The sequence below is a fragment of the Lepus europaeus genome, chromosome 14 (genome assembly GCF_033115175.1).
Source record: "Lepus europaeus isolate LE1 chromosome 14, mLepTim1.pri, whole genome shotgun sequence".
In the NCBI taxonomy this organism is placed as follows: domain Eukaryota; kingdom Metazoa; phylum Chordata; class Mammalia; order Lagomorpha; family Leporidae; genus Lepus; species Lepus europaeus.
The window spans coordinates 9381160-9408445 of record NC_084840.1 but is presented as its reverse complement, the minus strand read 5'-3'; the positions used below and the strand labels follow the sequence as shown (position 1 = coordinate 9408445).

Sequence of the window (27286 nt, the reverse complement as noted above, 5' to 3'; positions counted from 1 at the left end):
TATATTTAAGGTTTACAATTTGATGTTTTAATGTATGTTTACGTTGTAAAATAATGACCACAATCCAGTTGATTAACTTACCTATCATACATCTATCACACACACATATAGTTGCCATTTTTATGTGCATGTTTGTGTGCTTTTGTGTGTGTGTGTGTGTGTGTGTGTGGTGACAATATTTAAGAGCTGTCCTCCTAGAAAATTTCAAGTATACAACAGAAGCCTATATTATTAACTGTAACCACCATTCTGTGTGTGACATCTCCAGAACTTATTCACTTGAAATTTTGTACCCTTTGACTAAGCCTCCCCCTTTCTCCCTATCTCCTGGCAACCACAATCTATTCTCTACTTCTATGAATTTGGTATTTTAGATTCTGCACATGAATGACATCATGTAGTATTTTTCTTTTTCTACCTTGTTTTGCTTAGTATAATGCCTTTCAGCTCCATATATTAAATACAAATGATGGAGTTTCCTTATATTTTAAGGAATCCTTAATCTGAAAATTTAAAATCCAAAATGCTCTGAAATCTAAAACTTTTTTTAAAAAGATTTATTTATTTATTTGAAAGTCAGAGTTACACAGAGAGAGGAGAGGCAGAGAGATATATATAGAGAGGTCTTCCATTTAATGGTTCACTCCCCAATTGGCCGCAATGGCTGGAGCTGTGCCAATCCAAAGCCAGGAGCCAGGAACCTCTTCTGGTCTCCCACGCGGGTGCAGGGACCCAAGGACTTGGGCCATCCTCCACTGCTCTCCAAGGCCGTAGCAGAGAGCTGAATTGGAAGTGGAGCAGCTGGGTCTGGAACCGGCGCCCATATGGGATGCCGGTGCTTCAGGCCAGGGCGTTAGCCTACTGTGACGCTGCACGACAGCACCAGCCCCATCTAAAACTTTTTGATAACCAACATGATGTCACTGGGAGATTCCGAGTCTGACTTCCTATGATAAGTTGCAGCCAAAATGCTGGCACACTAAAAATATGTAGAATAAATCCAGGCTATGTGTATAAAGTAGATGTTAAACAAATGAATTTATTGTTTACATTTAGATTTCATCCCTAAGATGTCTCATTATATATATTATTATGCAAATATTGCAAAATCTACCACCCCACCCCCACATAAAATCTGAAATCTGAAACACTTCTGATTCCAAGCATTTCGGATAAGGGGTACTCATCTTGTATTCCATTGTGTATATTTGAGTGTGTATACACAAACACACACACACACAATGTCACATTTCCTTTATCCACTCATCAGCAGAAAGATGTTTGCCTGGTTTCATAACTCCATAAAGGAGAGTGCTGGGTTATAAAGCAATTCTATTTTTAATATTTTTAGAGATTTCTTTGCTGTTTTCCACAATCCAGGAGGGCTTTTATTGAAGTGAATGATATGGGAAACCCTGGGGCAGGGGTATGGGGCGGCATGCATGAAGTTAGAGGAGTGCCTTTGTAGCAGAGCTCAGTTGTGGATGTATGTGATGCTATTAAATGTACAAAAATCAGATATTAAAGAACTTAGTAACATTAAACTAATGAAGATAATTAGAATTTTCATGCTGCAGAGGAACCAGGGTGTGTATTGTATTACCTCATTTTAAATATAAGGAAGCTGAGAAGGAAAGATAATAAATGATTTGTATAATTTTCTATAGTTAACTCACAGCTGAATATATTTACACAGCTAAACTTGGAAATCCAGAACTGAAACCCAAGTTTTTTTTTTTTTTTTTTTAGAAAACCTTTTATTTAATAAATATGAATTTCAAAAGTACATCTTTTGGATTATAACGGTTTTCCCCCCCGTAACCACCCTCCCACCTGCAAACCATCCCATCTCCTATTCCCTCTCCCATCCCATCTCCTACTCTCTCTCCCATCCCATTCTTCATTAAGATTCATTTTCAATTACCTCTATATACAGAAGATCAACTCATTATATACTAAGTAAAGATTTCCACAGACTGCACCCACACAGACACACAAAGTGTAGAGTACTGTTTGGGTAGTAGTTTTATCATTAATTCACATTGTACAACACATCAAGGACAGAGATCCTACACTGGGAGTAAGTGCATAGTGACTCCTGTTGTTAACTTAACAAATTGACACTCTTGTTTATGGCGTCAGTAATCACCCTAGGCTCTTGTCATGAGTTGCCAAGGCTATGGAAGCCTCTTGAGTTCGCCAACTCCGACCTTATTTAGACAAGGCCATAGTCAAAGTGGAAGTTGTCTCCTCCCTTCAGAGAAAGGTACCTCCTTCTTTGATGGCCCATACTTTCCGCTGGGATCTCACTCACAGAGATCTTTCATGTAGGCCATTTTTTGCCACAGTGCCTTGGATTTCCATGCCTGAGAAACTCTCATGGAAACCCAGGTTTCTTAACAAAGAATTCCTCATTCTTTGCTTCGTGTGGAATCGCAATTGTTACAAACTATGTCAGTGATGCCTCTGCTTATTTGTTTTTGCTGAACTTCCTAGTTTCAGAGCTGGAGGCAGGGGTGGTTCAGTGACCTAGCCCTTCTCATTGCCTGTGCCTTTTATGATTGACTCTGTGTTACCCAGTCTGTGCCCTTAGATGTGAAAATTACTGCAGACAGAATGTCTGTGACCTTGTGCACCACAGGATGTCTGCCTGGGACAAAATTTGGTCTCCTAGGTTCCAATAAAATGTGATGGCTCTTGGGATAAAGAATGCGATATATGTAAACGAGCAAATCACAAAGAAGAAAGGAAACATTTTGTTTTAATAGAAGGTTCAAGTATATTTAAGCTACTTTTATTTTTTTAAAAAGATTTATTTATTTATTCGAAAATCAGAGTTATATAGAGAGAGGAGAGGCAGAGAGAGAGAGAGAGAGAGGTCTTCCATCCAATGGTTCATCCCCCCATTGGCCGCAACGGCTGGAGCTGCTCCGATCTGAAGCCAGAAGCTTCTTCCGGGTCTTCCACGCTGGTGCAGGTGCCCAGGGACTTGGGCCAGCTTCTACTATGTTCCCAGGCCATAGCAGAGAGTTGGATTGGAAGTGGTACAGCTGAGACTTGAACCAGCAACCATGTGGGATGCTGGCACTGCAGGCGGCGGCTTTACCCACTATGCAACAGCACCGACCCCTGGATTGACTTTTATACTTGTAAATATTGTGTTGAGCTTCTGAATCTACATGTTAAGTCTGGATTTGTTTAATGTTTTAAAATGATGGATAATATAAAATGTGATGTTATTGCTGGCATATTTTTTAAAATTTATTTTCTCCCAAAGAAATCTTTTACTTAAGGAATATTCTATCCACCATACCTGCCCTCCCACCCACTCTCTCATCCCTCTTTTTCCTCCCTCTCCCAGTCCCATTCTCCACAATATCCATTTTCGATTAACTTTATACACAGAAGAACTGGTGTATGTTTAATTGCTTACATTTTCCATGTAAACTCTCCTGGAAAGTAAAATATTATATATTGTCACTATGTTGCCAACTTAAGACATCTAGAAATTTGTACTGGAAAATTTTTTGAAAAAAAATTTTTAATCCTCAAGCCTAGTCTCCCACGTGGGTGTCAGGTATCCAATACTTGAGCCATCATCTACTGCCTCCCAGGTTGTGCACAAGCATGAAGCCAGAGCGCGAAGCAGAGCTGGGAAGCAGACCTGGGCACCCTGACATGGGATGCAGGCATCCAAAGCAGTGTCTTTTTTTTTTTTTTTAATTTGACAGAGTTATAGACAGTGAGTGAGAGAGAGAGACAGAGAGAAAGGTATTCCTTCCATTGGTTCACCCCCAAATGGCTGCTGCGGCTGGAACTGTGCCAATCCGAAGCCAGGGGCCACGTGCTTCCTCCCAGTCTCCCGTAAAGGTGCAGGGGCCCAAGCACTTGGGCCATCCTCCACTGCCTTCCTGGGCTACATCAGAGAGCAGGACTGGGAGAGGAGCAACCGGGACTAGAACCTGGCGCCCATATGGGATGCTGGCGCCACAGGCAGAGGATTAGCCAAGTGAGCCACGGCACTGGCCCCCAAAGCAGTGTCTTAACCACTGTGCCAAACACCTGGTTGCTAGGACCATGATGAGTCCACATTGTGGGGAAAAATTCCAAAAAGATAGGAACCAGATTTTTTTCCCTTATAACAATGTTAGTGTAAAAATAAAGAAATTAATGCATTTTAATACTGTAGAATCATTATGAATTTTTCACATGTAGCAGATACATGAGATGTAAATTTATTACAAATATAGTGGTAATACATTTTTTTTAAAGATTTATTTATTTATTTGCAAGTCAGAGTTACAGAGAGAGGTAGAGAGAGAGAGAGAGAGAGGTCTTCTGTCCGCTGGTTCACTCCCCACTGCACTGATCCAAAGCCAGGAGCCAGCAGCTTTTTCTGGGTCTCCCATGTGGGTGCAGGGCCCAAGGATTTGGGCCATCTTCTACTGCTTTCCCAGGCCATAGCAGAGAGCTGGATTAGAAGTGGAGCGGCCAAGACTTGAACCGACGCCCATATGGGATGCCGGTACTTCAGGCCAGGGCATTAACCCGCTGCGCCACAGCGCCGGTCCCAGTGGTAAGAAATTTTGACAGAAAAATATCTCTAAAGAATATCTCTTTCTGATATTGCTCTTGATGTAATTGTATTTAATGTACCAAGTTTTTCTACTAATTTGACATTAAGAATACTCTATCTGTAGAATCCATTCATGTCAGAGACAATTCACAAAGCTACGATTTTTACAGAACTAATCTGTACTATGACACAAAAATTTGATTAACAGGAAAACAGTCCATTAATTTTTTATGTTGATGTCATGAAGAAAAAATCTTCCTTTTTCTTATGTATTCACTGAGCTGTAGATGATGCTGTAAGTGTGTTGTTAATGGCTTCTGGAGTCCATTCCTTTGGGACTTGTTTTTCTTTGGGAATAAGAATTCAACTGATAGTTTGATTTCTGTTTCATTCTTATTTTATTTCTAGTTTATGTTTTTCTAACTTAAAAGATCAGTGTCATTGCTTTCAGTATGCTATCTTCAGTTTAAACTTTTTTTAGTGGTAGTCAAGAATTATTGGATTGAGTAGTTTTCAAAAGTTCCTGGTACATTTCTGACTTTAGAAATCTGGGATAGGAATCCATTACCATATGCATATACACTGTTTTTTGAGCCTCTTCAAAACATGTCTGAGTGGGTTCTTGAATGTTCCTGATGATAGCTTCTCTAGTTGAACTGTCAATGTTGATCTGAAAGGTGAAATTATAGGCAGAGCATAAGTAAACATAATTGAAGATAGGCATATATTATGAAAGGTTTCATTTATTTCTCCCTCTTTCTTTTCAATGGAATAAAATGATTTTGTTTGCAGATTTTAGATCTTAAAATGATTTATAAGAGATAAACTCTGGCTTGTTAAGTGTAAATGTCTATCTCCATATCCCAAGGAATGAAAAAACCATAAGGTCCAAGACCAGGGAAGTCTCAGAAACCATTGCTTAGTTAGAGGATGCAGGTGGTTTGCCAGTGGCAGTCTCCAGGCAAGGAATTTAGGAGATGGAGGTTTCTTTCAAAGGAATCCAGAAGTTAGTGCTTTTAAAAATAGCTTCCTTAATAGTCACAAGTGTTGGTTTAACTGAATATGTCCTAAAATGGGAAGATAGTAGCAGTGGACAATAGAGGGGAGATGTGGTCATTTCAGTAAACCAAGTAATTTTCAGACAGGAGTTTTGGGGAATTAATAAAAAATGTAGAGCTGTCCTGAGTAATAGAAATTGCATATGCTGCTCTACTTATCCTCGTAATGGCAGTTTTTAATTTCTTTTTTTTTTAAAGATTTATTTATTTATTTGAAAGTCAGAGTTACACAGAGAAGTAGAGGCAGAGAGAGGGAGGTCCTCCATCTGCTGGTTCCCTCCCCGATTGACCATGATGGCCAGAGCTGTGAATAGCAATTTTCATTACTCATTCTCTGTCCACCAGGAGCAGTCTCAGTGTGTCTCTTTCTCTTGGGACTTTGTTTTCTTCAGGTGGCTGGATGTGACCTGCAGAATGCCAATGTGAGTGTCTGCTGGGCCTGCTTGTTTCAATCCAAATGAACTATGGTTTGGTGGCACAGCTGTGGTGGCATTCACTGCCCACACTGTGGGGGAAGCCCGCAGCCTATTTATGGTATTTGTAACTCTTGCTGGTAAGGCTACTTTTTCTTACAAAGGCTCCTTTTTTTCTTTTTAATGTTTGGGAATTATGGAAAGTTAATGGAGAGAGACTTTGGAGCTAGATGGCCTAACATTGAATCTTCATGTTACCACTTCATGTAGTGTGACACTGGGCAAATTAGTTAACTTCTCAGATTCTTAGGTTTCTATCAAGTAAGTTTGGCAATGCTGAATTTACATCATTTTAGGAGAGACTGGGTGTATAACATCTGCCATGTAGGATGATTGACAGATGTTAGTGCCCACCCCCCAGTGATATACAGATTTCCTTTCCTATCATTGTTGAGTGGTTACCTCTCTAGGTGAGTCTGGTTGGATATAAATCCTGTAGAGCTTCTTTGCCCTAGAAATCCTGCTCCCTCGTGAGTCAATTTTCTTGTACATTTCACATGCCATCCAGAATTTAATGTTCTCATCACTGTGCTCCATTTTTAGGTATGCTGAATAGACTACTGGACCATCTAGAAGTAGTAGAGATAAGAGTTTATTTTCTTGGGTCAAAATAATCAAAAAAATCTAAGCAGTATTTAATGCAGTTAAAAACAAAAGCCCAAACAAAAGCTCCCAAATTATTAACAAGCAAATATTTTTTAGGTGTATCTGTGCCTATCACACATTTAGATCCATGGATCTGAAGCGTGTTTTGACAGTGCCAGTCATGCGTAAGGTCATCTATATTTTGAAACTCAAAGCAAAATGTTCACCTGTGGATGGGTGTAGGGCAGGTAGGACAGGATATGTCCCAGGAGAGAGAAAGAATTTCAGCTGGACAGGTAGACAGAGCTCTGATCTTAAACTGCATGGAAAATAGAAGAGCTCACATTGAAACGGAGGATAAGAGCAGGGTTTAGAATCTAAATAGGCAGGTCAAGATTGGAAGAAACTATCCAAGTCATATAGGAGTAATGCTCTTTTTTTTTTAAAAAGATTTTATTTATGTATTTGAGAGGTAGAGTTACAGAGAGAAAAGTCTTTCCTCCATTGGTTCACCCCCCAAATGGCTGCAATGGCTGAGCTGCGCTGATCCGAAGCCAGGAGCCAGGAGCTGCTTCTGGGTCTCCCACGAGGGTGCAGGGGCCCAAGGATTTGGGCCATCTTCCACTACTTTCCCAGGCCACAACAGGGAGCTGGATTGGAAGTGGAGCAGCCAGGACTAGAACCGGTGCCCACATGGGATGCTGGCGCCGCAGGCGGAGGGTTAACCTATTGAGCCATGGTGCTGGCCCCAGGAGTGATACTCTTATCAGGTGTTTCTCAGTGTCCAATCAGAGCAGGACAATATGGGTAGATGAAAACTTGAGCTTTATATTCATGGTTTATGGTTCCAACCAGAAGTAAGGGGCTAGGCAAGCATGCAGTTCATTTAGGATGCTGGAAACTATTTCAGAATTTTATACAGGGAAGTGGGTATGCTCAGTATGACCATCAAATGACTCTTGATGCCAGAGGTGGTTAAGTCTCGCTCTGCTCTTCAATTGACTTTCTAGAATGTGTAGATAAAGAAAATGAAATGAGCTTTTCTGTCTGAGATACTATTTTGTAGGTGCCAGCATTTGAAGTAGAGGGCTAGGTGATCTCCCACAAATCTAGCACATTAATCAGAATCCTTGGAGGGCCAGGTATTCCTCCAGTTCAAGATGAATACTTTGAGATGGATAGTAAACATTTTCATTTTTAGAGAGTTATTTATCTGAAAGGTAGGGTTACATACAGAGAGGGAGAGACAGATAGAAAAGGTCTTCCATCCACTAGTTCACTCCCCAAATGGCAGCAATGACTGGACCTAGGCTGATCTGAAGCCAGGAGCCAGGAGCTTCTTCTAGGTCTCATACATGGGTACAGGGGCCCAAGGACTTGGGCCATCTTTTGCTGCTTTCTCAGGCCATAGCAGGGTGCTTGGTTGGAAGAGTAGCAGCCGGGACACTAAGTAGTGCCAGTATGGGATGCGGACACTACATGTGGAGGTTTAGCCCACTATGCCACAGTGCCAGCCCCGATAGTAACATTTTTTGGTGACTGGGTTGTCTTTTGCCACATCTGAGAAGCTGAATTGCTAAATGATAAAATGACAATGTGACTTTCAGTTGATGTAAACAGAAATCTGTGAGTAGGCATGCTGAATATGTGACCACTTAAAGACTGACTTAAAATGGGTTTTTAAAAAATAAAAAGCTGTTTACATAGGGGCCAGCGGTGTGGTCCAGTGGGTTAGGCCAGTGCTTGCATTACCAGCATGCCAAATTAGAGTGCAAGTTTGAGTCCTGGCTTTTCTTTCTTTCTTTTTTTTTTTTTTTTTTTGTTATTTGACAGAGTTACACAGTGAGAGAGAGAGACAGAGAGAAAGGTCTTCCTTCCATTGGTTCACCCCAAATGGCCGCCACGGCTGGAGCTAGGATGATCCGAAGCCAGGAGCTAGGTGCTTCCTCCTGGTCTCCCACGTGGGTTCAGGTGCCCAAGCACTTGGGCCATCCTCCACTGCCTTCCTGGGCCACAGCAGAGAGCAGGACTGGAAGAGGAGCAACCGGGACTAGAACCTGGCGCCCATATGGGATGCCGGTGCTGCAGGCGGAGGATTAACCAAGTGAGCCACAGCACTGGCCCCTGAGTCCTGGCTTTTCTGCTTCTGATCCAGCTCCCTGCTAATCTGCCTGGGAAAGCAGCCAAAGATGGTCCAAATATTTAGGCCCCGGCCACCCATGTGGGAGATCTGGATGGAGTTTGGGATTCCTGGCTTCAGGCTGGAGCAGCCTGGACTATTGTGGATGTGCATTTCAAATAGATAAATAAATTGTAAAAAAAGCATACGTAATTTCATGTATTTGATTTGAGGAATTTGGAGACCATTGATGAGACTGTTACCCTAGTCATTGCCATAAACATACCCATCACCCCCCAAAGCACAGGATTTTCTTAAAAAGAATTTTTCAAACAGATTTATTTATTTATTTGAAAGAGTTACAGAGAGAGAGGGAGGATGGAGGAGGGAGGAGGGAGAGGGAGAGAGACACTTCCATTTGCTGGTTCACTGAATGGCTCCAATGACCAAGGCTGAGCCAGGTTGAAGCCAGCAGCTTGGAGCTTCATCTGAGCATCATCTCTCACATGAGTGGCAGGAGCCCAAGTACTTGGGCCATCTTCTGTTACTTTCCCAGACCATTAGCAGGGAACTGGGATCAGAAATGGAACATTTGGGACATGAATCGGCACTCATATGGGATGATCACAGGTGGTGGCTTAACTTGCTGTGCCAAAATGCCAGCTCCTCCCTCCTCTCCTTATTGGTGGCTTATACTTCCATGTCCCATTTATTCCACCATTGGCAATTGGACATGTATTAATTAATGAAACACAAAAGTGCCATGTACTGGTCCAATAAGGAGGTTTAAGAACCCTTATGTTGTTCTGTACACTCCCAACATTACAAAGATACATTCTAGAAAAGAGCTATTCCTTTAGCCTGGAGGCCAGAATGAAGACATTGACCAGAACTGGAGCTAACTCCAGTTGTAGTATATTCTGTTTGAGAAAGAAACCTTTCTTATTGTAAATCATTGGGATTTTAATGCCATTTATTACTGTATCATATCCTACCAAAATCTGACCTGGACTGCTTGAACCTGTCTGAAATTTCAGATATGATTCTGATGTGTAGAAGAAGTAGACTTGGTATTTACAGAATTTTGTCTACATTAGGCTAATTTTTTTCTGAGCTTGCTGCAAGTTACCCAAAATGCATTGGTATAAATTATTCCAGGAATCATAGTATAATTATTAAAGTCAGAACTGGAATGTTCAATTTAGAATTTCTATTGACTCATACAAGTGAATTGCAATATGGAAAAGCCTTTTCCAAATCAGGAAGTGTAACCCAGTGTTGCCCATTATGAAGTTTTAAATGACTCATTCCTGAATGTTATACTCAAGAGAATGAGACTTTACTTGAGAAGTGAGTAAGTGATGATATACATTGAAATTGGGAGAAATAGAAGAAACAGGTTTATGTCATGTGTGCTTCTTCCTGGAAGAATGAGGGTAGTACATTTGGGACTGCCTTGCTTGCTCTTTTAAAACTTAGCACTGAAATCAGCATTTCTATGACACACAAGATGACACATGCCAGCATTCTTGATGCAGAAGGGAAATGTGGGATTTCTCTTGCCTGAGTTATAGCCATGGCCCATCTCTTCTAGGACTGTGCTTTATGCAAGGAAGCATGTCTTAAACCATTCATACAATAAAGGTGAGCAATGTTGCAGTATTCCTTAGGAGTGTGTCTAAATTAATTTTAATCCCTTTTATTTCTAGTCCATATCACTAGGGATAATGAATTCCATAATTCTACCAGGATCTGTATGAAGTTTTATACTAAGGCTTCTGTTTTATTAAATTCTCTGGTTTTGCTTCTATGATATTAATCATTTTTGATTTTTTCATACCTTTCCTTTATTGTATTGTTATAAACATAGCTTAAAGTGGTATATGCTGTTTTTAAAGCAGAAAACATTTAACAAAAAGTAATAACCATTGATAAAATATTTGGTATATTTCCTTTTATTCTGTCAATATTTTGTTCATGTGTAATAGCCTGTCTAGCTACCATTCATTGATTCACACATTTACAGAATGACACCCAAATTACCTTATTGGCATTGTAATATGAAAGCAATTTTGTATCAGTATCACTCTTTCATACTTAATATTGTATAGTGAACACTTTCTCCTTTTTTACTTAAAATTTTTCTTTGAGAAGCAGATAAACTGAGAGATCACAGAGTAAGACACAAGCATACACACATACACACGGGGCGGGGGTGGGGGGGGAGTCGGGGGGAGGGAGAGAGCGAGGGAGAGAGAGAGAGCAAGAGAGAGAGTGAGAATGAGAATGAGAGAGAGCGAGAGAGTGTGAGAGCGCTCTTATTTCCTGGTTCACTTCCCAAATACTCAATGGCCAGGGCTGGGCTTGGCTAAAGTTAGGAGCCTGGAAGTCAATCTGGGACTCACACAGGAGGCAGAAATCCAACTACTTGAGCTATCACCCCTGTCTTTTAGGCTGCATATTAGCAGTGAGCTGGAATTGTTAACAGAGCCAGAGCTCTAACCCAGGCACTCTGGTATGGGATGCAGGCATCTTAACCAGTGTCTTAACTGCTAGAGAAATGCCCACCCTTGATTTTTATTTTTTAATGACTATATAATAGTTTATTGAAGGGCTAGGCTGTATATAGTTGTCTCTTGGTATTTATAGAGCACTGGATGCAGGCCTTGTATGGAAATTAAAATCTAAGGTTGCTCAAGTCCATTATATAAAATGGTATAGTGTTTGCCTTTAACCTACACACATCTCCTCCATTATACTAGCACATTTCTAGAATACACATAAAACCCAATTCAGTATAAATGCTATGTAAATAGGTGTTATACTGCATTCTTTAGGAATTATGATAAGAAACAAAGTCTGGACATATTTACTGTAGATGCAATATTTTCCATCAATGGTTTACTGAATCCATGGACACAGAACCTGTATATTTAGAGGGCTAATTGTATATTTAGCTCCATAGTATTAGTGAACATTTAGATTGTTTCCTGTTTCTTGGGTTGTAAATTATCCTATACTGAGCACTTTGATGTATAAATTCTTCCATCTTTCTTTTCTTAGAATCATTTAAAGGAGTGAAATTCTTCAACTGAAGATGTAATATTTTTTGAGACTCTTGAGACATATTGTAAAATTGCTTCCAGCAAGATTTTATTGTTTTTCATTCCTAACAACAATGTCAGTGTCTACTCCTCGCTTTTCAGTTCCAATGAGGTAAAGCCAGTGACTTGTAATTGTTTGAATGTGTGTGTTAACATATTAATGCTTAAGCATCATTTCCTTTAACTGATCATTTCATTTCTTGCCATGAATTTCAAATCTTTTTTCCATTTTCCCTTTGTATTAGTGTTTTTTTTTTGCCTTTTCCAGATCTGTTTATATATGAACACTATTTCTGTTATATTTATTGCATTTTTTTTGTACTTTTAAATATTATTTTTGGTTATAATTTTTAGGTACATTTAGAAACCGTATACTCTGAAAACATCTTCATTTCGTCTCTCTGATTATACTTTCAAACTTTACTGCTCTTTTACAGTTTTAGAGAAAGATCTAAAACAAAAGCCTGTCTATGACTTTCTATTTTATGCCCTTTTAGTGTTTCCCCATTGCTCTGGTGCCTCTCAAATAAGTGAATCTTTAAAAAAATTACAGTTCTTGCTCTCTCTCTCTCTCTCTACATATATAAGTATATATTATACATATATATGTAGATATATACACATATACATTTATATGTATAGACATATATAAACATATGTATGTCAAGGGCATTATATTTACTGTTTACTTTTTTTTTTTTGACAGGCAGAGTTAGACAGTGAGAGAGAGAGACAGCGAGAAAGGTCTTCCTTCCGTTGATTCATCCCCCAAATGGCCTCTATGGCTGGCACACTGCGCCAATCCGAAGCCAGGAGCCAGGTGTTTCTTCCTGGTCTCCCATGAGGGTGCAGGGCCCAAGCACTTGGGCCATCCTCCACTGCACTCCCAGGCCACAGCAGAGAGCTGGACTGGAAGGGGAGCAACCGGGACAGAATCCGGCGCCTCAACCGGGACTAGAATCTGGGTTGCCGGTGCCACAGGTGGAGGATTAGCCAGGTGAGCTGCGGGGCTGGCCACTGTTTACTTTCATTGTATGTCCACTCATGTGAGAATCCTTTGTATATTAGGACTGCAGCTAATTCATCATCATATATGCAGAGCCTGCACATTTACTGAATCATAGCTGATACAGAATATAAACTACAGAACAGATATTTGTTGATCTTGGCTTTTAGATCTGTTACATTTTTGCATTTAAATTGATGCTATAGTTCTTGAAAAGTGAAGGACACCCAAATTGTGCAGCATCCAAGAAGCACTAAAGACGTGAGGACTATGACTATATCTGATAATACTTTTTGGTTTTCTTTTCCTTTCCTTTTTTTTTTTTTTTTTTTTTTGACAGGCAGAGTGGACAGTGAGAGAGGGAAACAGAGAGAAAGGTCTTCCTTTTGCCTTTGGTTCACCCTCCAATGGCCTCCGCGGGTGGCGCGCTGTGGCAGGTGCACCGCACTGATCCGAAGCCAGGAGCCAGGTGCTTCTCCTGATCTCCCATGCGGGTGCAGGGCCCAAGGACTTGGGCCATCCTCCACTGCACTCCCGGCCACAGCAGAGAGCTGGACTGGAAGAGGAGCAACCGGGACAGAATCTGGCGCCCTGACCGGGACTAGAACCGGTGTGCCGGCGCTGCAGGTGGAGGATTAGCCTATTGAGCCGCAGCGCCGGCCTTCTTTTCCTTTTTTAAAAAATTTATTTACTTGAGAGGCAGAGTTACAGACAGAGGGAGAGACAGAGAGGTTTTTCCATCTACTAGTTCACTCTCCAAATGGCCACAACAGCCAGCGCTGAGCTATCTGAAGCCAAGAACCAGGAGCTTCTTCTGGGTTCCTACGGGGTGCAGGGAGGCACAAGCACTTGGGCCGTCTTCTACTGCTTTTCCAGGCCATTAGCAGGGAGCTGGGACGGAAGTGTAGCAGCCGGGACTCAAACCGGCACCCTTATGTAATGTCGGCACCACATGTGGATGCTTAAACTACTGTGCCACAATGCCAGCCCCACTTCGTGGTTTTCTAAGGGTGAGCAAAAGAAATGTTCTAACTAAACAGTAATGTCTACAAAAGGCCAGGATTTTGCACCTCCTACAAGGTGAAGAATTGCAAGAGAAGTTAAAGAAAATAAGAAGTCTTACATGTAGAGCTGAGGCAAGGCAGTGTGGAGGTAACCATGGCAACAGCAAAGGTTAGCAGAGATTAGAATAAAGGATAGTACAGGAACCTTCCAATCCACAATGAGCAGCAGCAAAGAATCTTGCCAAGATGAAGGGAGCTGAGAAATAGGCTTTGCCTCTGGCATCCAGATGCATACGAGGGAGCAGTGATATCCATCTGTAACTTCTGATGTCTGCTTGGTGCCATGATGTAGATGAGAAGGCACCAACTAGGGTAAATGGTTCATTAATATGCAGCAGTCTGCATTGCCTTTAGCAATTTGGTAAACCTATGGTGTTCATCCCAGCATTTCCAAGGCTGTGTGATTTCAATTGTGATAATTTAAAAAGGATTTAAGGATTGATTTTAGGCAAGTTTAAAGATTGATACAAATTGGGCAGTTGACCTCCCATAATGGCTTAACTATGTGTCTGCTCTACATCTGTGCTGGAGCCATTTGAGCAAGCCAGGGAAAATACACAATGATGGTTTCTTACAGGAAATTATTACTGAAAATTTTAAATGAGCACTCAACATTGCCCACTTTTCTAATGACCTTTCTTTAATATCATGGCTTTTGAAATATCCAGAAACTATTTTATGCTTTTTCCCTTTTTAACACCGAGTTCCACCTTTTTTGGGACCTTACTGAGAACACAGACTTAATCAGATGGAGATTACCTGCCTTCTTTCCACCAAATCCAGCAACCTAGCTCTATCTGCACTTGTCTGTTCTAACTTGCCTCCTGGAGGGTGGTGTTTTATTCCTCCACGGGCTGCCTACACTTTGTTTCTCACTTCCCACTGCTTTGCCTTCTGTGTTGCTTTGCATTTCTCTCTTGTTCTTACAATTTGCTCTCTTCTGTGTCATCATTCTCTTTCTTTCTCACTAGTGGTTGCCATTAGCATGCAGATATTTTGCTGTACTTTCTAAATAAAACCAATAACAGCTATGATGGTTACATAATAGTTGCCTTCTAGTCTCTGTTCTTTTCTTTGCTGATCACCACATAAAAACCTATGTGAGATATTCCCTATATTATTTGTGTTGTCTATGCCTACTCATCTCCATCATGCCAGGAACTGCGTACGTCCATGCATTACTGACTTCCACATTGTGCCATGTCCAGTGGTTGGTGTTCTTTGCTCATCTTGCTTGGCTTCTCCGCAGTGTCTGATAAACTTAAGAGCTCCCTTCCTTGGGGGCCGGTGTCGTGGCGCAGTAGGTTATCCCTGCCTGTGGTGCCAGCATCCCATGTGGGCGCTGGTTTGAGTCCCGGCTGCTGCTCCTCTTCCAGTCCAGCTTTCTGCTGTGGCCTGGGAAAGCAGTAGAAGATGGCCAAGTGCTTGGGCCCCGGCATCTCTGTGGGAGACTGGGAAGGCACTTGATCCTATTTATATGATCTCTTTAACACTTAATCCTATCTGTATGTTCACTTTAACACTTAATATGATCACTTTAACAGTTAAGATGGCATTTTTACCAACAAGTTTAATGGGATTTGGAATCCCATGACAAGTTTTTTAACTGTACCCTTAAAAGTAAGTCTGTAGGTGGGCCGGTGCTGTGGCACAGTGGGTTAAAGCCCTGGCCTGAAGCGCCAGCCCTGTTCTAGTTCTGGCTGCTTCTCTCCTGATCCAGCTCTCTGCTATGGCCTGGGAAAGCAGTAGAAGGCTGTGCCCATATGGGAGACCCGGAAGAAGCTCCTGGCTGCTGGCTTCGGATCGGCTCAGCTTTGGCTGTTGCGGCCATCTGGGTGTGAACCAGCGGATGGAAGACCTTTTTCTCTCTGTCTCTACCTCTCTCTGTAACTCTGTATTTTAAATAAATAAATAAATAAATCTTTTTTTAAAAAAGGTAAGTCTGTAGGAATGTATGCAGAACTATACAGCTTTACATTTACTAACTTCCTCCTCCCTTGTTCTCACTCTTATTTTTTACTGAGATCTATTTTCAATTGACTTCATACACATATAATTAATTATATGTTAAGTAAAGAGTTCAACAAATAATATGAAGAAAAAAAAAGACGAAAAAACAAAGGAAATGAAACTGTTCCCTGAGTCAAGACAAGGGCAGCTCACGTCATCCCTTCCCAAAGTGTTAGTTTCATTTCTACAGATTTTGTTTTAGGTGCTCTATTAGTTTTCACAGATCAGGGAGAACATATGGTATCTGTCCCTTTGGGACTGGCTTATTTCACTAAGTATAATGTTTTCCAGATTCATCCATTTTGTTGCAGATGACTAGATTTCATTTTGTTTTTTACTACTGTGTAGTATTCCATAGTGTACATATCCCATAATTTCTTTATCCAGTCTTTGGTTGATGACAACAATTTATGTTGATTCCATGTCTTAGCTATTGTGAATTGAGTTGCAATAAACATGGAGGTGCAGATAACTCTTTTGTTTACTGATATCATTTTCCTTGGATAACTTCTTTGGAGTGGGATGGCTGGGTCATATAGTAGGTCTATATTCAGATTTCTGAGGTGTCTCCATACTGGGTTTCATAGTGGCATTACCAGTTACATTCCCACCAACAGTGGATTAGGGTAGCTTTTTCCTCACATCCTTGCCAGCATTTTTGTTGTTGATTTCTAAATGAAAGCCATTCTAATTAGGGTGAGGTGAAATCTCATTGTGGTTTTGATTTGCATTTCCCTGACAGCTAGTGATCCTGAACATTTTTTTCATGTGTTTTTTGGCCATTTGGGTTTCCTCTTTTGAAGAATGCCTGTTTAAGTACTTGGCCTATCTCTTAACTGGGTTGTTTGCTTTGTTGTTGTGGAGATCCTTGATCTCTGTAGATTCTGGTTATTAATCCTTTATCATTTGCATAGTTTGCAAATAATTTCTCCCATTCTGTTGGTTGCCTCTTCACGTTCCTGTTTCTTTTTCCATACAGAAACTTCTCAATTTGATGTAATCTGATTTGTTAATTTTGGCTTTGATTGTGTCTGTGGGGTCTTTTCCAAGAACTCTTCCTTTGCCTTTTCCAAAGTCTTGCAGGGTTTATTCAGTGTTCTCTAACCTCATCACTTTTTAAAGTTTCTCTCTGTCTCTCTCTCTCTCTCTCTCTGCTCTGCCACAGCACTGGCCCCAGAGGGTTTTTTTATTTGTTTGTTTGTTTTAAATGATATTATTTTCACTGAGGAATACTATATAGTACATTTCTTCATTCAAAGATATACCTGTTTATCTCCAATTAGCTTACTTCTTCTAAATTAGTTTCCTATCTTTAAACTACTGCCTGTCATCCCCTTATGCGGCATTAGATAAAATTTTTGTTAAAGGCCATTATTTTTTAAGTGTATATGTTTGTTTTGCCATTGGAATTTCATTTTGAGAGTTACTAGAATTTGCTTTAATTATTGTTTTCTACTTTGCTCCAATGTGCCATGAATGGCAGGCTTCCTTATTTACTTCTAGGGGATTTTAGTTTTTAAACAGTCTTTCTTTCTCTTTTTTCTGTTACTTTTTATGCCAAATAGGATTTTTCTTTCTAAGCACATTGCCTAATACTTAAGAAGTGCTTAATACAGGTCTATTGAATGAACACTGAGCAAAGGCACAATTGTTTTTGTTTTTTTAAAAATCTTTAGTATTTAAAAAAAATGTTAGTTAAGAATGTATCATCAGGTAGCATCTAGAATGTGTCTAGGGTACTAACATTAATTCCTCAGTTCTAACTAATGTCTGAAGTTTTCTGTGTTCCGTTCCAGAGGTTCTGGCTCTTTGGGATCCCCTTTTTCTTATTAAGACATTGGATGTAATGGCATTTTGCTGACTGTGGCATTACTTAATTTCTCTCCAATGAATATCTCTTAAACCAGTTTCTGTTCATTTATTGAGACCCAGCCTAAAGTATTTTTTCCCCGTGTAAATTTGTGAACTACATGATCTTAGAAACAATGTTTTAATCTGTGTGAGGATGTATTTTATTGTTGTCCTTGGTTGATGTAAACACTTTTATTTTCTGGCATGTTTAATTTGTATTCTTAGTCTTATCTTTCTGGCTGAGTGGATCACATAATGATTTATTTTAGCACTATTTTATTATGTGATTGTTGAATTTTCACATGAATTTCATAATAATTCAGTTTATGGCAAGGTTTTTACTGGCTTATATAAACAATGGTTTGTCTTTCTGTCTTAATCTTTTCTGTAGACTTTGCTTCTTTTCCTGACACCAGATCTGTAAATTGATGATTCTAGCTAGATGGGAACTTACTTAAGATCTTTGACAAATAATTGCAGAAGCTTACACAATACAGTTTTTTGAACTTTTCTCACTAATATTTGCCTTGTATTTATTCAGTGAACACTTACTTCATACCATGTTTTCAGTCTCTCTGGAGGATGAAATGTAAATGGTAGGCAATGGTAGGCAATATGCGATCTAAAGGAGTTTACACTGCTGAGAATGCATATGTGGAAAAACCCCAGTATGCAAATCAGCTCCAATTAGGAGCAAAGTATTAGAAAAAATATTTACAAGAGGTTTCATGGAAGAGATAGAACTTTAATTTTACTATCAAAGATGAGCAGAGTATGTAGAGGAAATGGAAAGGTCTTTGGACAAAAGTCTGGGGGCAGGAGAGGCAGGGATGGACATATGGAAAACAGAGTGATGGTCACATTGATATCTGTGTGGGTGCAGACTGTTTAAATCTTTACTTAGTATATACCAAGTTGATCTTCTGTATATAAAGATAATTGAAAATCAATTTTGATGAAGAATGGGATGGGACAGGGAGTGGGAGATGGGATGGTTGCAGGTGGGAGGGGGGTTATGAGGGGAAAAGCTGCTATAGTCCAAAAATTGTACTTTCGAAATTTATATTTACTAAATAAAAGTTAAAAAAAAGAATGATGGTCACATTGGTGCAAGGCCTGTTAAGTGAAGGAACATAGTTAGAGATAAATTTAAAAAATCTGTTATCAGAGGATCTCTGTTGAGACCTCAGAGGAAAGGAAGGGTCATCAAAGGAGACACTCTTCTCTGAAGGGAGAGGAGAGCATCCTCTTTGCTTATGGCCGTGTCCAAGTCTATGGTCACAAAAGGCCTCCATAGCCCTGGCAGCCCTGGATGATCACTGACGTCATAAAAAAAGAGTGTTAGTTGTTAAAGGAAAGTAGTCACTGTGCACCTGCTCCCCAGGTAGGACCTCTGTCCCTGTTGAATTGCAATATGAGAATCGACTGCAAATTCTCTCCCCAAACTGTTTTCTATATGTTGTGTGTGGGCGTGGGGGCAAATTGTTTCAGTCTATGATTAGCATAGAGTTGGTCCTTTGTATATAAAGTCATACTAAAAATGAACCATAATTAAGGAGATGGGAGAGGGAATGGGAGGTGGGATGGGAGCGGGGTAGAGGACTTGGGGAAAAGAACCACTGTATTCCTAAAGTTGTATCTATGTAAAAATGCATTCATTAAATAAAAAAAAAAAAGTGTTACGTTAGAGAGTTTTGAATACCAAGATTTTAGCCTTTTTCATATGGAACAGAGAAAAATGAATGATATTCAGAGACATATACTTTATTATTAATAAAAGTAACTACCAAATACTGTGTGCCTAATCTGTGTAAGACATTGAGCAGGGTGTTTTATCTCTAACATGCACAATAATGCTGAAAAGATAGTTGATATTATTCTTACTTTATAGATGAAGTGTAAGAAACTCCAAGACAGAGATTAATTTGGCAAAGTTGCAAAACATGGATTATAGAAGGTTGGGATGAAAAATCAAACTATTAGCAGAGAATAAATCATTATAATCCACTAAGCATATATATTTGTTTCTTCCTCCCATTTCAATGTCCTCGAATTGACTTAAAAGGTAGATTTTTTTTAAATTCACAATTATGCTACAAACTGGATCACAAACTGTGGAATACCTAAAAAGTGAGAGGAATAGTTTATGATTACATCCAAAAAGCTATAGCCACAACTGCTCATGGGAAACATCTACAAAAAGTGGGAGCTCAAGTGGTGACCCAAGCCTGGAGGTATATAGATCCTAGCACTAGGGGAGGGGCCATAAGGTAAGTTCCAGAATGACTGATTCAGGTGTCTCTGGAGGAGAATTGAACCAGGGCTCCACACCTACCTTCATTGCTCTCTGGGCTAGGCAGAGCTAGCTGTGTCCATAAAGAGGGTCCCTTGAGTGAGGGAGAGTATATTTTGCCCCTGCAGCATGGCCAAACTCCAGAGGAACAGGAGGTATCTTGTCTGGAGTAACCAGCACGCCCCCCTATTGAAACATCTAAGTAACACAGCTAACTTTCCTCCATAGTCACTACCTTTAAAAAGGTTAAAGATTTGCAAAGAGCCAAAAAAGGGATCTTAAAATAAAAAGATAGGTCTATATGCAAAAAGGTAGGTCAATAGGCAAAAATTTAAAAAAATATTTGAGAGTGACTAATTTCATTTAAAAAATAAAAACCAAATTCAACAGATTAATTTCTCTGAATACATACTATATATTTTTGATATCTTCTGTTTTCATCATTTTCCATATCTTGCTAGTTTTCAACACCAGCACAATTGTCTGTTCACCAGAATGCACATTATCCTTCATAGTTCCTGCCTGGCACCTGTGATTTTATTTGCTTCACATCCATTGTTATTTCATTTATACCATCTAGCTCTTGATACTTACATACAACTATCCATGAACCCATCTAGAGTCTTATTAATCAGACACTGATAAAGTTAGAAACAAACTTTGAGGAAGTCTTTTAGAACATAAAGACTTAAATTTTTTATTCTTGCTTTTAAAGGCACTAAGAACAGCAGATTTTTAATTTTCTTAAGTACTAACTTTAGAAGGTCATGGTAAGGCAGTATATTTCTGAGTGTGTTACTATTTAAGCATATTTTCCAAGGGATTTTACACATATACTTGTGAAGAATAAATAGTCACAGTGACTAATCTTGTTTTAATTAACACCAGAGAAAATAATAGTGCTTGACACGATAAACTATTTTCAGGTTTTCTTTTTTTAGCTGTGTCAGTTGTCATTTAGAAAGCTGTGAGAAGAAAAGGCATACATTTCTCCTAAGAAGAAAACTGGCTGGTTATTCAGAAGTGATGTGTACATAATACTCACATTTTGTAGCCATCAAATTTTCAAAAGACTGGGCCCATTGTAACACTTCCTCCAAAGTAAGGCTTTAAAAAAAAGAAACAAAAAGTGCTGATAAGGCTAAAATTTTCTCAAGGTTTGCTGAACTGAACTATATTATCTGAAAAACAGCACCAAAATAGAATTATGCTCCATTTGTGTGTGGTTTGGAATGGAAATTTACCTTCCTATGATCTCTTAAATTTTATTTTTACTATCTAAATTTAAAAAAATTAAAAAATTAAAAAAGTAGTATATACTTGAAATTATGATAAAATAAATTTTAAAAAGATAAAGAACTGTAACCCCAATAACTCCTATTTCCAAATTACTAGTATTAGTACTTTGATAACCTTAAAAATTTTTTTTTGTTATGTGTGTATTGGTGTGTTTTTTTAACCAAGAAATAATCAGGTTCTATGTATGTGTGTGCATACTTCATGTGCCTGTGTACTCTTTTAGTAAATGATGTATATACCATCACAATTGTCTTAACCACATCATGTTATAATTCATAGTTATAAGTTATAATCATTGATAGTCATATCATTTTAGTGACTGTAGCATATTCTACAAGGGGGCATTACATAGTTTATGCAATTATTCTCAAAAAGCATTTTGATCATTTCAAATTTTATTTATTTGAAAGGCAGGGAGGGGGAGGGAGAGGGGGAGAGGAGGGGGAGGGGGAGGGATCATGTTTCCACTGGTTCACTCCTCAAATACCTGCAAAAGCTGGAGTTGGCCAGGCCAAAGTCAGGAGCTGGGAGCTCAATTCATGTTTCTCACATGGGTGACAGAGACCCAAGTAACTGAGCCATTCATTACCTGATTTCTCCCTGGATGCATATTAGCAGGAAGCTGGAATTGGGAGAGGAGCTAGGACTAAAACTCAGGCATTCCAATGTGGGATGCAGGCATTCCAAGTGGTGTCTTAACCACTAGCCTATTGTCTTCTCTGAATATTTCTAATTGTTTTACCTTTAAAAGCCAAATATAGTCCAGGTGGTTATATTGTTAGGGTTATTCATTAAGAAGTTAGTAGAAGTAGAATTGAAGGGAGTAAAAAGGTGCATGTTTTTAAGATTCTTGGTACAAATAACCAACGATGTATATTTTGCATTCTGCGCTTCTGCAACCAACAATCTATTAGAGCTTTAGAGTTTATCCACAAAACCTATTTACATTTATTCTTTTTTTAAAAAAAGTTTATTTATTTATTTGAAATTCAGAGTTACAGAGACAGAGGGAGAGCCAGAGAGAGAGTCTTTCATCTGCTGGTTCGCTTCCCAGATGGCCAGGGCTGGGCCAGGCCAAAGCCAGGAGCCAGGAGATTCTTTCAGGTCTACAGGGGCCAAAAACTTGGGCCATCTTCTGCTACTTTTCCTGGGCCATTAGCAGGGAACTGTATCAGAAGTGGAGCAGCTGGTACTTGAACTAGCACCAATACGGGATGCTGACGTCACAGGCTGAGGCTTTACCCAGTATGCCCCAACATTGGCCCCTACATTTGCTCTTAGAATAAAATTACATACATGTTCTATCCTTGAGCTCTTACTTGCTATAATTTTTTTGGCATTTTGAGGGCTGTAAGTTTTGTTATGATATATGTCAAGTTGCATTTCGCCTAAATAGTATAAATAAAGCCATTTGCCATTTAGAAATTTTTGTGAAAGATGCTGGCATTGAAGCTTCCTTTCTTTCTTTTTTTTTTTAACAGGCAGAGTGGACAGTGAGAGAGAGACAGAGAGAAAGGTCCTCCTTTGCCGCTGGTTCACCCTCCAATGGCCGCCAAGGCTGGCGCGCTGCGGCCGGCGCACCGCGCTTATCCGATGGCAGGAGCCAGGTGCTTCTCCTGGTCTCCCATGGGGTGCAGGGCCCAAGCATTTGGGCCATCCTCCACTGCACTCCCTGGCCACAGCAGAGAGCTGGCCTGGAAGAGGGGCAACCGGGACAGAATCCGGTGCCCTGACCGGGACTAGAACCTGGTGTGCCGGCGCCGCAAGGCGGAGGATTAGCCTAGTGAGCCGTGGCGCCGGCCATTCCTTTCTTTTTTTTTTCTTAAAACTTTTTTCATTTATAAAAAGGGAATAAACTTCATGTACTTTATATATACAGCTTTAAGAGCATAATGATACTTTCTACCCCTCCCTCTTTTATTCTGGTGAGCTTGCTTCATGAGGTGACTGTGTAATTTCACATACATGTAATTTAATTTTCTCTGCTTTAAAATAGTTAATGTGTTGATTGCTATTCAGTTTATGGTTTAGTTTTGATTTTTCTGGTATCTGCAGAAATTGAAGATTGTTGTAAATACAAAGAAGAGCTGTCCATTGGCTGTACTTGGTACAGCTTCTGTGGAGTGGAGAGGTGGAAGCTGCACGGCTGAATAATTAGTGCTAAAGGAGCAGCCATCAGTATTAACAGGTTCTTAACACAATGAAAGCAGATTAGTTAAAGAGGTTAAAAAATGACCTGGACCATGGAAAAATATTGGTAGTCTTCAAGAGATCAAATATCTTATATTTTTTTGAAAATTCAGGTAGATATTGCCAGCTTTGGATGGACTGTTTGCATCAGTACTGAAGCTTAACAGTATGTTGTGTTAAGATTGCTTTCAAAAAACATTTCCATGAAATTATATCTGACTCATTGTTCTTTCCTCTTGTTGGAACTTGAGAAAGAGTAAGCTAAAATAACCTTTTAAATCCAATGAAGGTGCAGGTGTTTAGTGCAGCAGATAAGCTTCTGATTGGGATGTCTACTTCTCATATCAAAGTGCCTCATCTGAGTCCTAGCAATTCTGTTTCCTATCCAGCTTCCTGCTAATGTGCACCTTGTGAGGGAGCAGGCTGTGACTAAGTTGTTATGTCCCTGCCATCCAAGACTCAGATTGAGTTCTGAGCTTCTGGCTTTGGCAAGGCCCAGCCTTGGCCATTGCAGGCATTTGGGAGGTGAACCAGCAGCTGCAAGACCTGTCTCTGCTTTGCAAGTAAAGTGAAAATAAACAAATAACATAACTTTTAAAAATCGAATGAAATACAGACTGCTAGGCAAGAATCATTGCAGGCCTTTCGCCTTGATCATGTCCTTTAAATAGGAAAAAATAAAACCTACATCACCAGCAAAAATGCCATCACTGTGTTGGGTTAGTTTAAAATTAAGTGTTGGTAATTGTTGGTAAGAGAATTCCTTTTTCTGTAAGATTCATGAGATTATGTGGAGATAGATTCTGATTAGAGTAATTATGGTTTGGGGTAAAGTAGTGAAATGAAACTTTCTTACAATTTTTTTGTATCTCACAAGTTTCATTCTAGCCCATGGCCATGCAATTACCTGTATCCGGATTATTCTAAGAACCATATTCCTTTTATATACCTGGATTTACTGATACAAATTCTCCAATTTTATATCCTCTCCTTCCTTTTGGAAAGATAGGCAGTGGATACCAAACAGATACAGGAACGTGTTGCGCCATCATGACATTGCCAATGAAGGAGGAAAACGTACAGTCTGATGGTCGTAGTTTCTAATCTCAGTGCTTTGTTTGATAGTTTTGGTATTACTGAACTTAAATTCCCATTTTGTTATCTATAAAATGAAGATAATAATATGTGTCTCATAAAGTTATACAAGTTAATTTAGATAATGAATGCACAGTGCCTATCAAATGAATATTATCTGGCAGCTTTTCATGAATGTGAATTATGTTCTCTTCTTGGCTTTCTTCTTCCTCTCTAGTGGGTATACAGGACAGGGCGTAAGAACAAGCTCTGACATGACATTCCATGGCATTTATCAGGAGAAAAAAAAAAAGAAGCTGTTCCCAAATTAAGACTAATTCCTTCTCTTTTTGGATATGCCTGTGTAACTCAGCAGTTTTAGCTTATTCTCTTATTCACCACTGCAGCCCCCTCCTCTCCACTCCACGGTAGCTTGCAAGCATTTTTGGCCAATTTGGTACTTCAGTGGAGGAGCAGGCATGCCAGGAGCCATTAGCATACTGGATATTGTGGCCAGAATTGAGGTCTTGGCATGGACTAGGATAAGCACTAATGGTTAACCTCACAGGGATCTTTGTGAATTCTTTGAAGTTAGCAGATCCAGTTGAAGAGCTTGTTGCCTTTCTCAGGCATTATATTTTTCATTTTAATTGACCATTGTTCCCATTCAAATGGCTATATTTTTAATAATGGCAAAACATGGAAAACTTGGGAGGTTGGTAAGCAGTTAATTGTCTTTATAATCTTGCCTCCTCAACCTCAAGATGAAGGTTTCTTGCATTTTATATATGATAGATTTAAGTTTTTAAAAATATTTCTACCAAAAAATATCACTTTAGCATAAGCAATAAAAACTTAAAATATTCATGATAGATGCTCTAAAAACATTGAACTTGCTGGATTATCAAGTATAAATTACAATAAAAATGAAAATGGAACTTTAGTGTAATAAATGATTACTCTTCTGGTAGATTATTCTTGTATGAATGCAAAGTTTTCTCTGTACAAAATGTCTTAGGGTGGTAGTTGAGTAACAATATAACTATTTATCATGTGATAAAATACTCATAGAATTTAAATGTCACTTACTTTGAAAGGGGCCTCTTAGATTTGTCTCTGCACAACTTACAAATCCAACAATTTCGCCTGTTCATTTTCCTAAGAAATATAATATGTATTTTTATAGTTTAGTCATTTAAAATAATTATGTTAGAGTTACATTTTTAAAGAACATACGAATTATACATCATGAGAAAATAAGGATGGGCTATTAAGTTAACAGAATGCAATCACTGGTGGGGATAGGGAGGAGAAAGGGGAATAAAATGACCCATCTCCTATAAATATTTCATAGAATCATAGGTACTTGAATTTTTAAGTGACTTTAGAACTCATCTGAACCTCCTATGCATCAAATAGTGGGATTTAAAAATGAACAGATCTCTGAAAAGGATATTTTCATTTAGAACCCAATGTCAATGAATTCACCAACTCCCAGTGCTTGCTTTTTTGGCCAATTCTGATTTTTAGAAAGCTCTGTTGATGTATTAAATAGGAATTTTTCTCTTTGTAATTAGCCTGATAAAATGTGTAAATAGCCAAATAAAAAATAAACCTTCTTAGGGGTGAATTATGAGAGGGGAGTTGCTTATCTAGGTTCATGCATTTTGGGCATTGTACCCATGACTTTTCAATTCAGATAGAATTTACGCAGCTCAGGCACTTCTGCATAAAAACAGATTTCATAGAGATTTTTAAACTCTAAACTGTGAGAAAATAACTTAAAAATTAAGCATAATTCAGTCCACATATTAGAATGAATGTGTGATAGTTTGCTAAACATATACTCCACTTATATACAATGAGTTAGGGATAAACAATGAGTTTTATCAGCTTTTACCAACTCATTAAAAGCATCTGCTTTTCTGTGCCAAATTCTGTCTGCCATTGATCCACATAGATCTTGTCTCTCCTCTTCACATCGTCGCTGACAATAAAATACATGAGATGGGGACTTTGATACAGGAAGTACAGAAGCTGTGAGTACACACAGGAGGAGAAACTAGCCAGACATAAAGGGATGTGGTAAAGCACTGTCTGAGTTGGAACAAACAAGATGTGCAGGAAAGTGTTGAAGGAAACAAGGGCAACTTGGGCAAAGGTTAAAAGGCAATGGGTCGTGTCCTTATGGAAGAAAGGACAGGAGTTTAGTTATTACATGAATTTGGAGTATGACAGAGAGAGTGCTCAGAGAAAAGGCAAGAGAGGTAAGACTGGACCAATAATTATGTTCATAAATATTCATTGTAGAGAGAAAGTGTTGGGAGGTGAAATTGTTAGAATAGCTAGAAGCCAAGCATATTAAACCATATAGGCTTTGGATTTTGTGGTTAGGAGTTGGAAAAGCACTGAAGATTTAAAAATTGTGAATAGCCATGTTGATGTCTGAAACTGGTTTTGTGAGTGTAATGGATTGTAGTGTGCTTGACAGTGGAATCAGGGAGACCAGAGGAGTCCAGGTGAGGGATAGTTGGAGGGTGATCATAGAGTTGAAGGGAAGGTGGTGGATGTTAGGGATTTTGGA

At 39.3% G+C, this 27286-nt stretch overlaps 1 protein-coding gene across 1 annotated transcript; it reads right to left on the bottom strand.

Moving 5' to 3' along the window:
• Nucleotides 1-5063: 5063 nt before the first annotated feature.
• Nucleotides 5064-25856, bottom strand: RGS13 (regulator of G protein signaling 13). The gene is made up of 4 exons (XM_062210298.1): nt 25792-25856; nt 21185-21246; nt 6510-6676; nt 5064-5246 (listed from the first exon to the last, which is right to left on the bottom strand). Exons 1-4 carry the CDS (start codon nt 25854-25856, stop codon nt 5064-5066), a joined length of 477 nt encoding a protein of 158 aa, XP_062066282.1.
• Between the last annotated feature and the right edge of the window lie 1430 nt (nt 25857-27286).

What these genes read in the sequence shown, in the direction of transcription:
- RGS13 (XM_062210298.1), bottom strand. Translation starts at nt 25,856, where the DNA reads ATGAACAGGCGAAATTGTTGGATTTGTAAGTTGTGCAGAGACAAATCT. An exon ending in TCTAAGAGGCCCCTTTCAAA is followed by an intron (nt 21,247 to 25,791) that starts GTAAGTGACATT and finishes TTTTTTTTAAAG; the next exon opens with CCTTACTTTGGAGGAAGTGT. An exon ending in AAATTTGATGGCTACAAAAT is followed by an intron (nt 6,677 to 21,184) that starts GTGAGTATTATG and finishes TACTACTTCTAG; the next exon opens with ATGGTCCAGTAGTCTATTCA.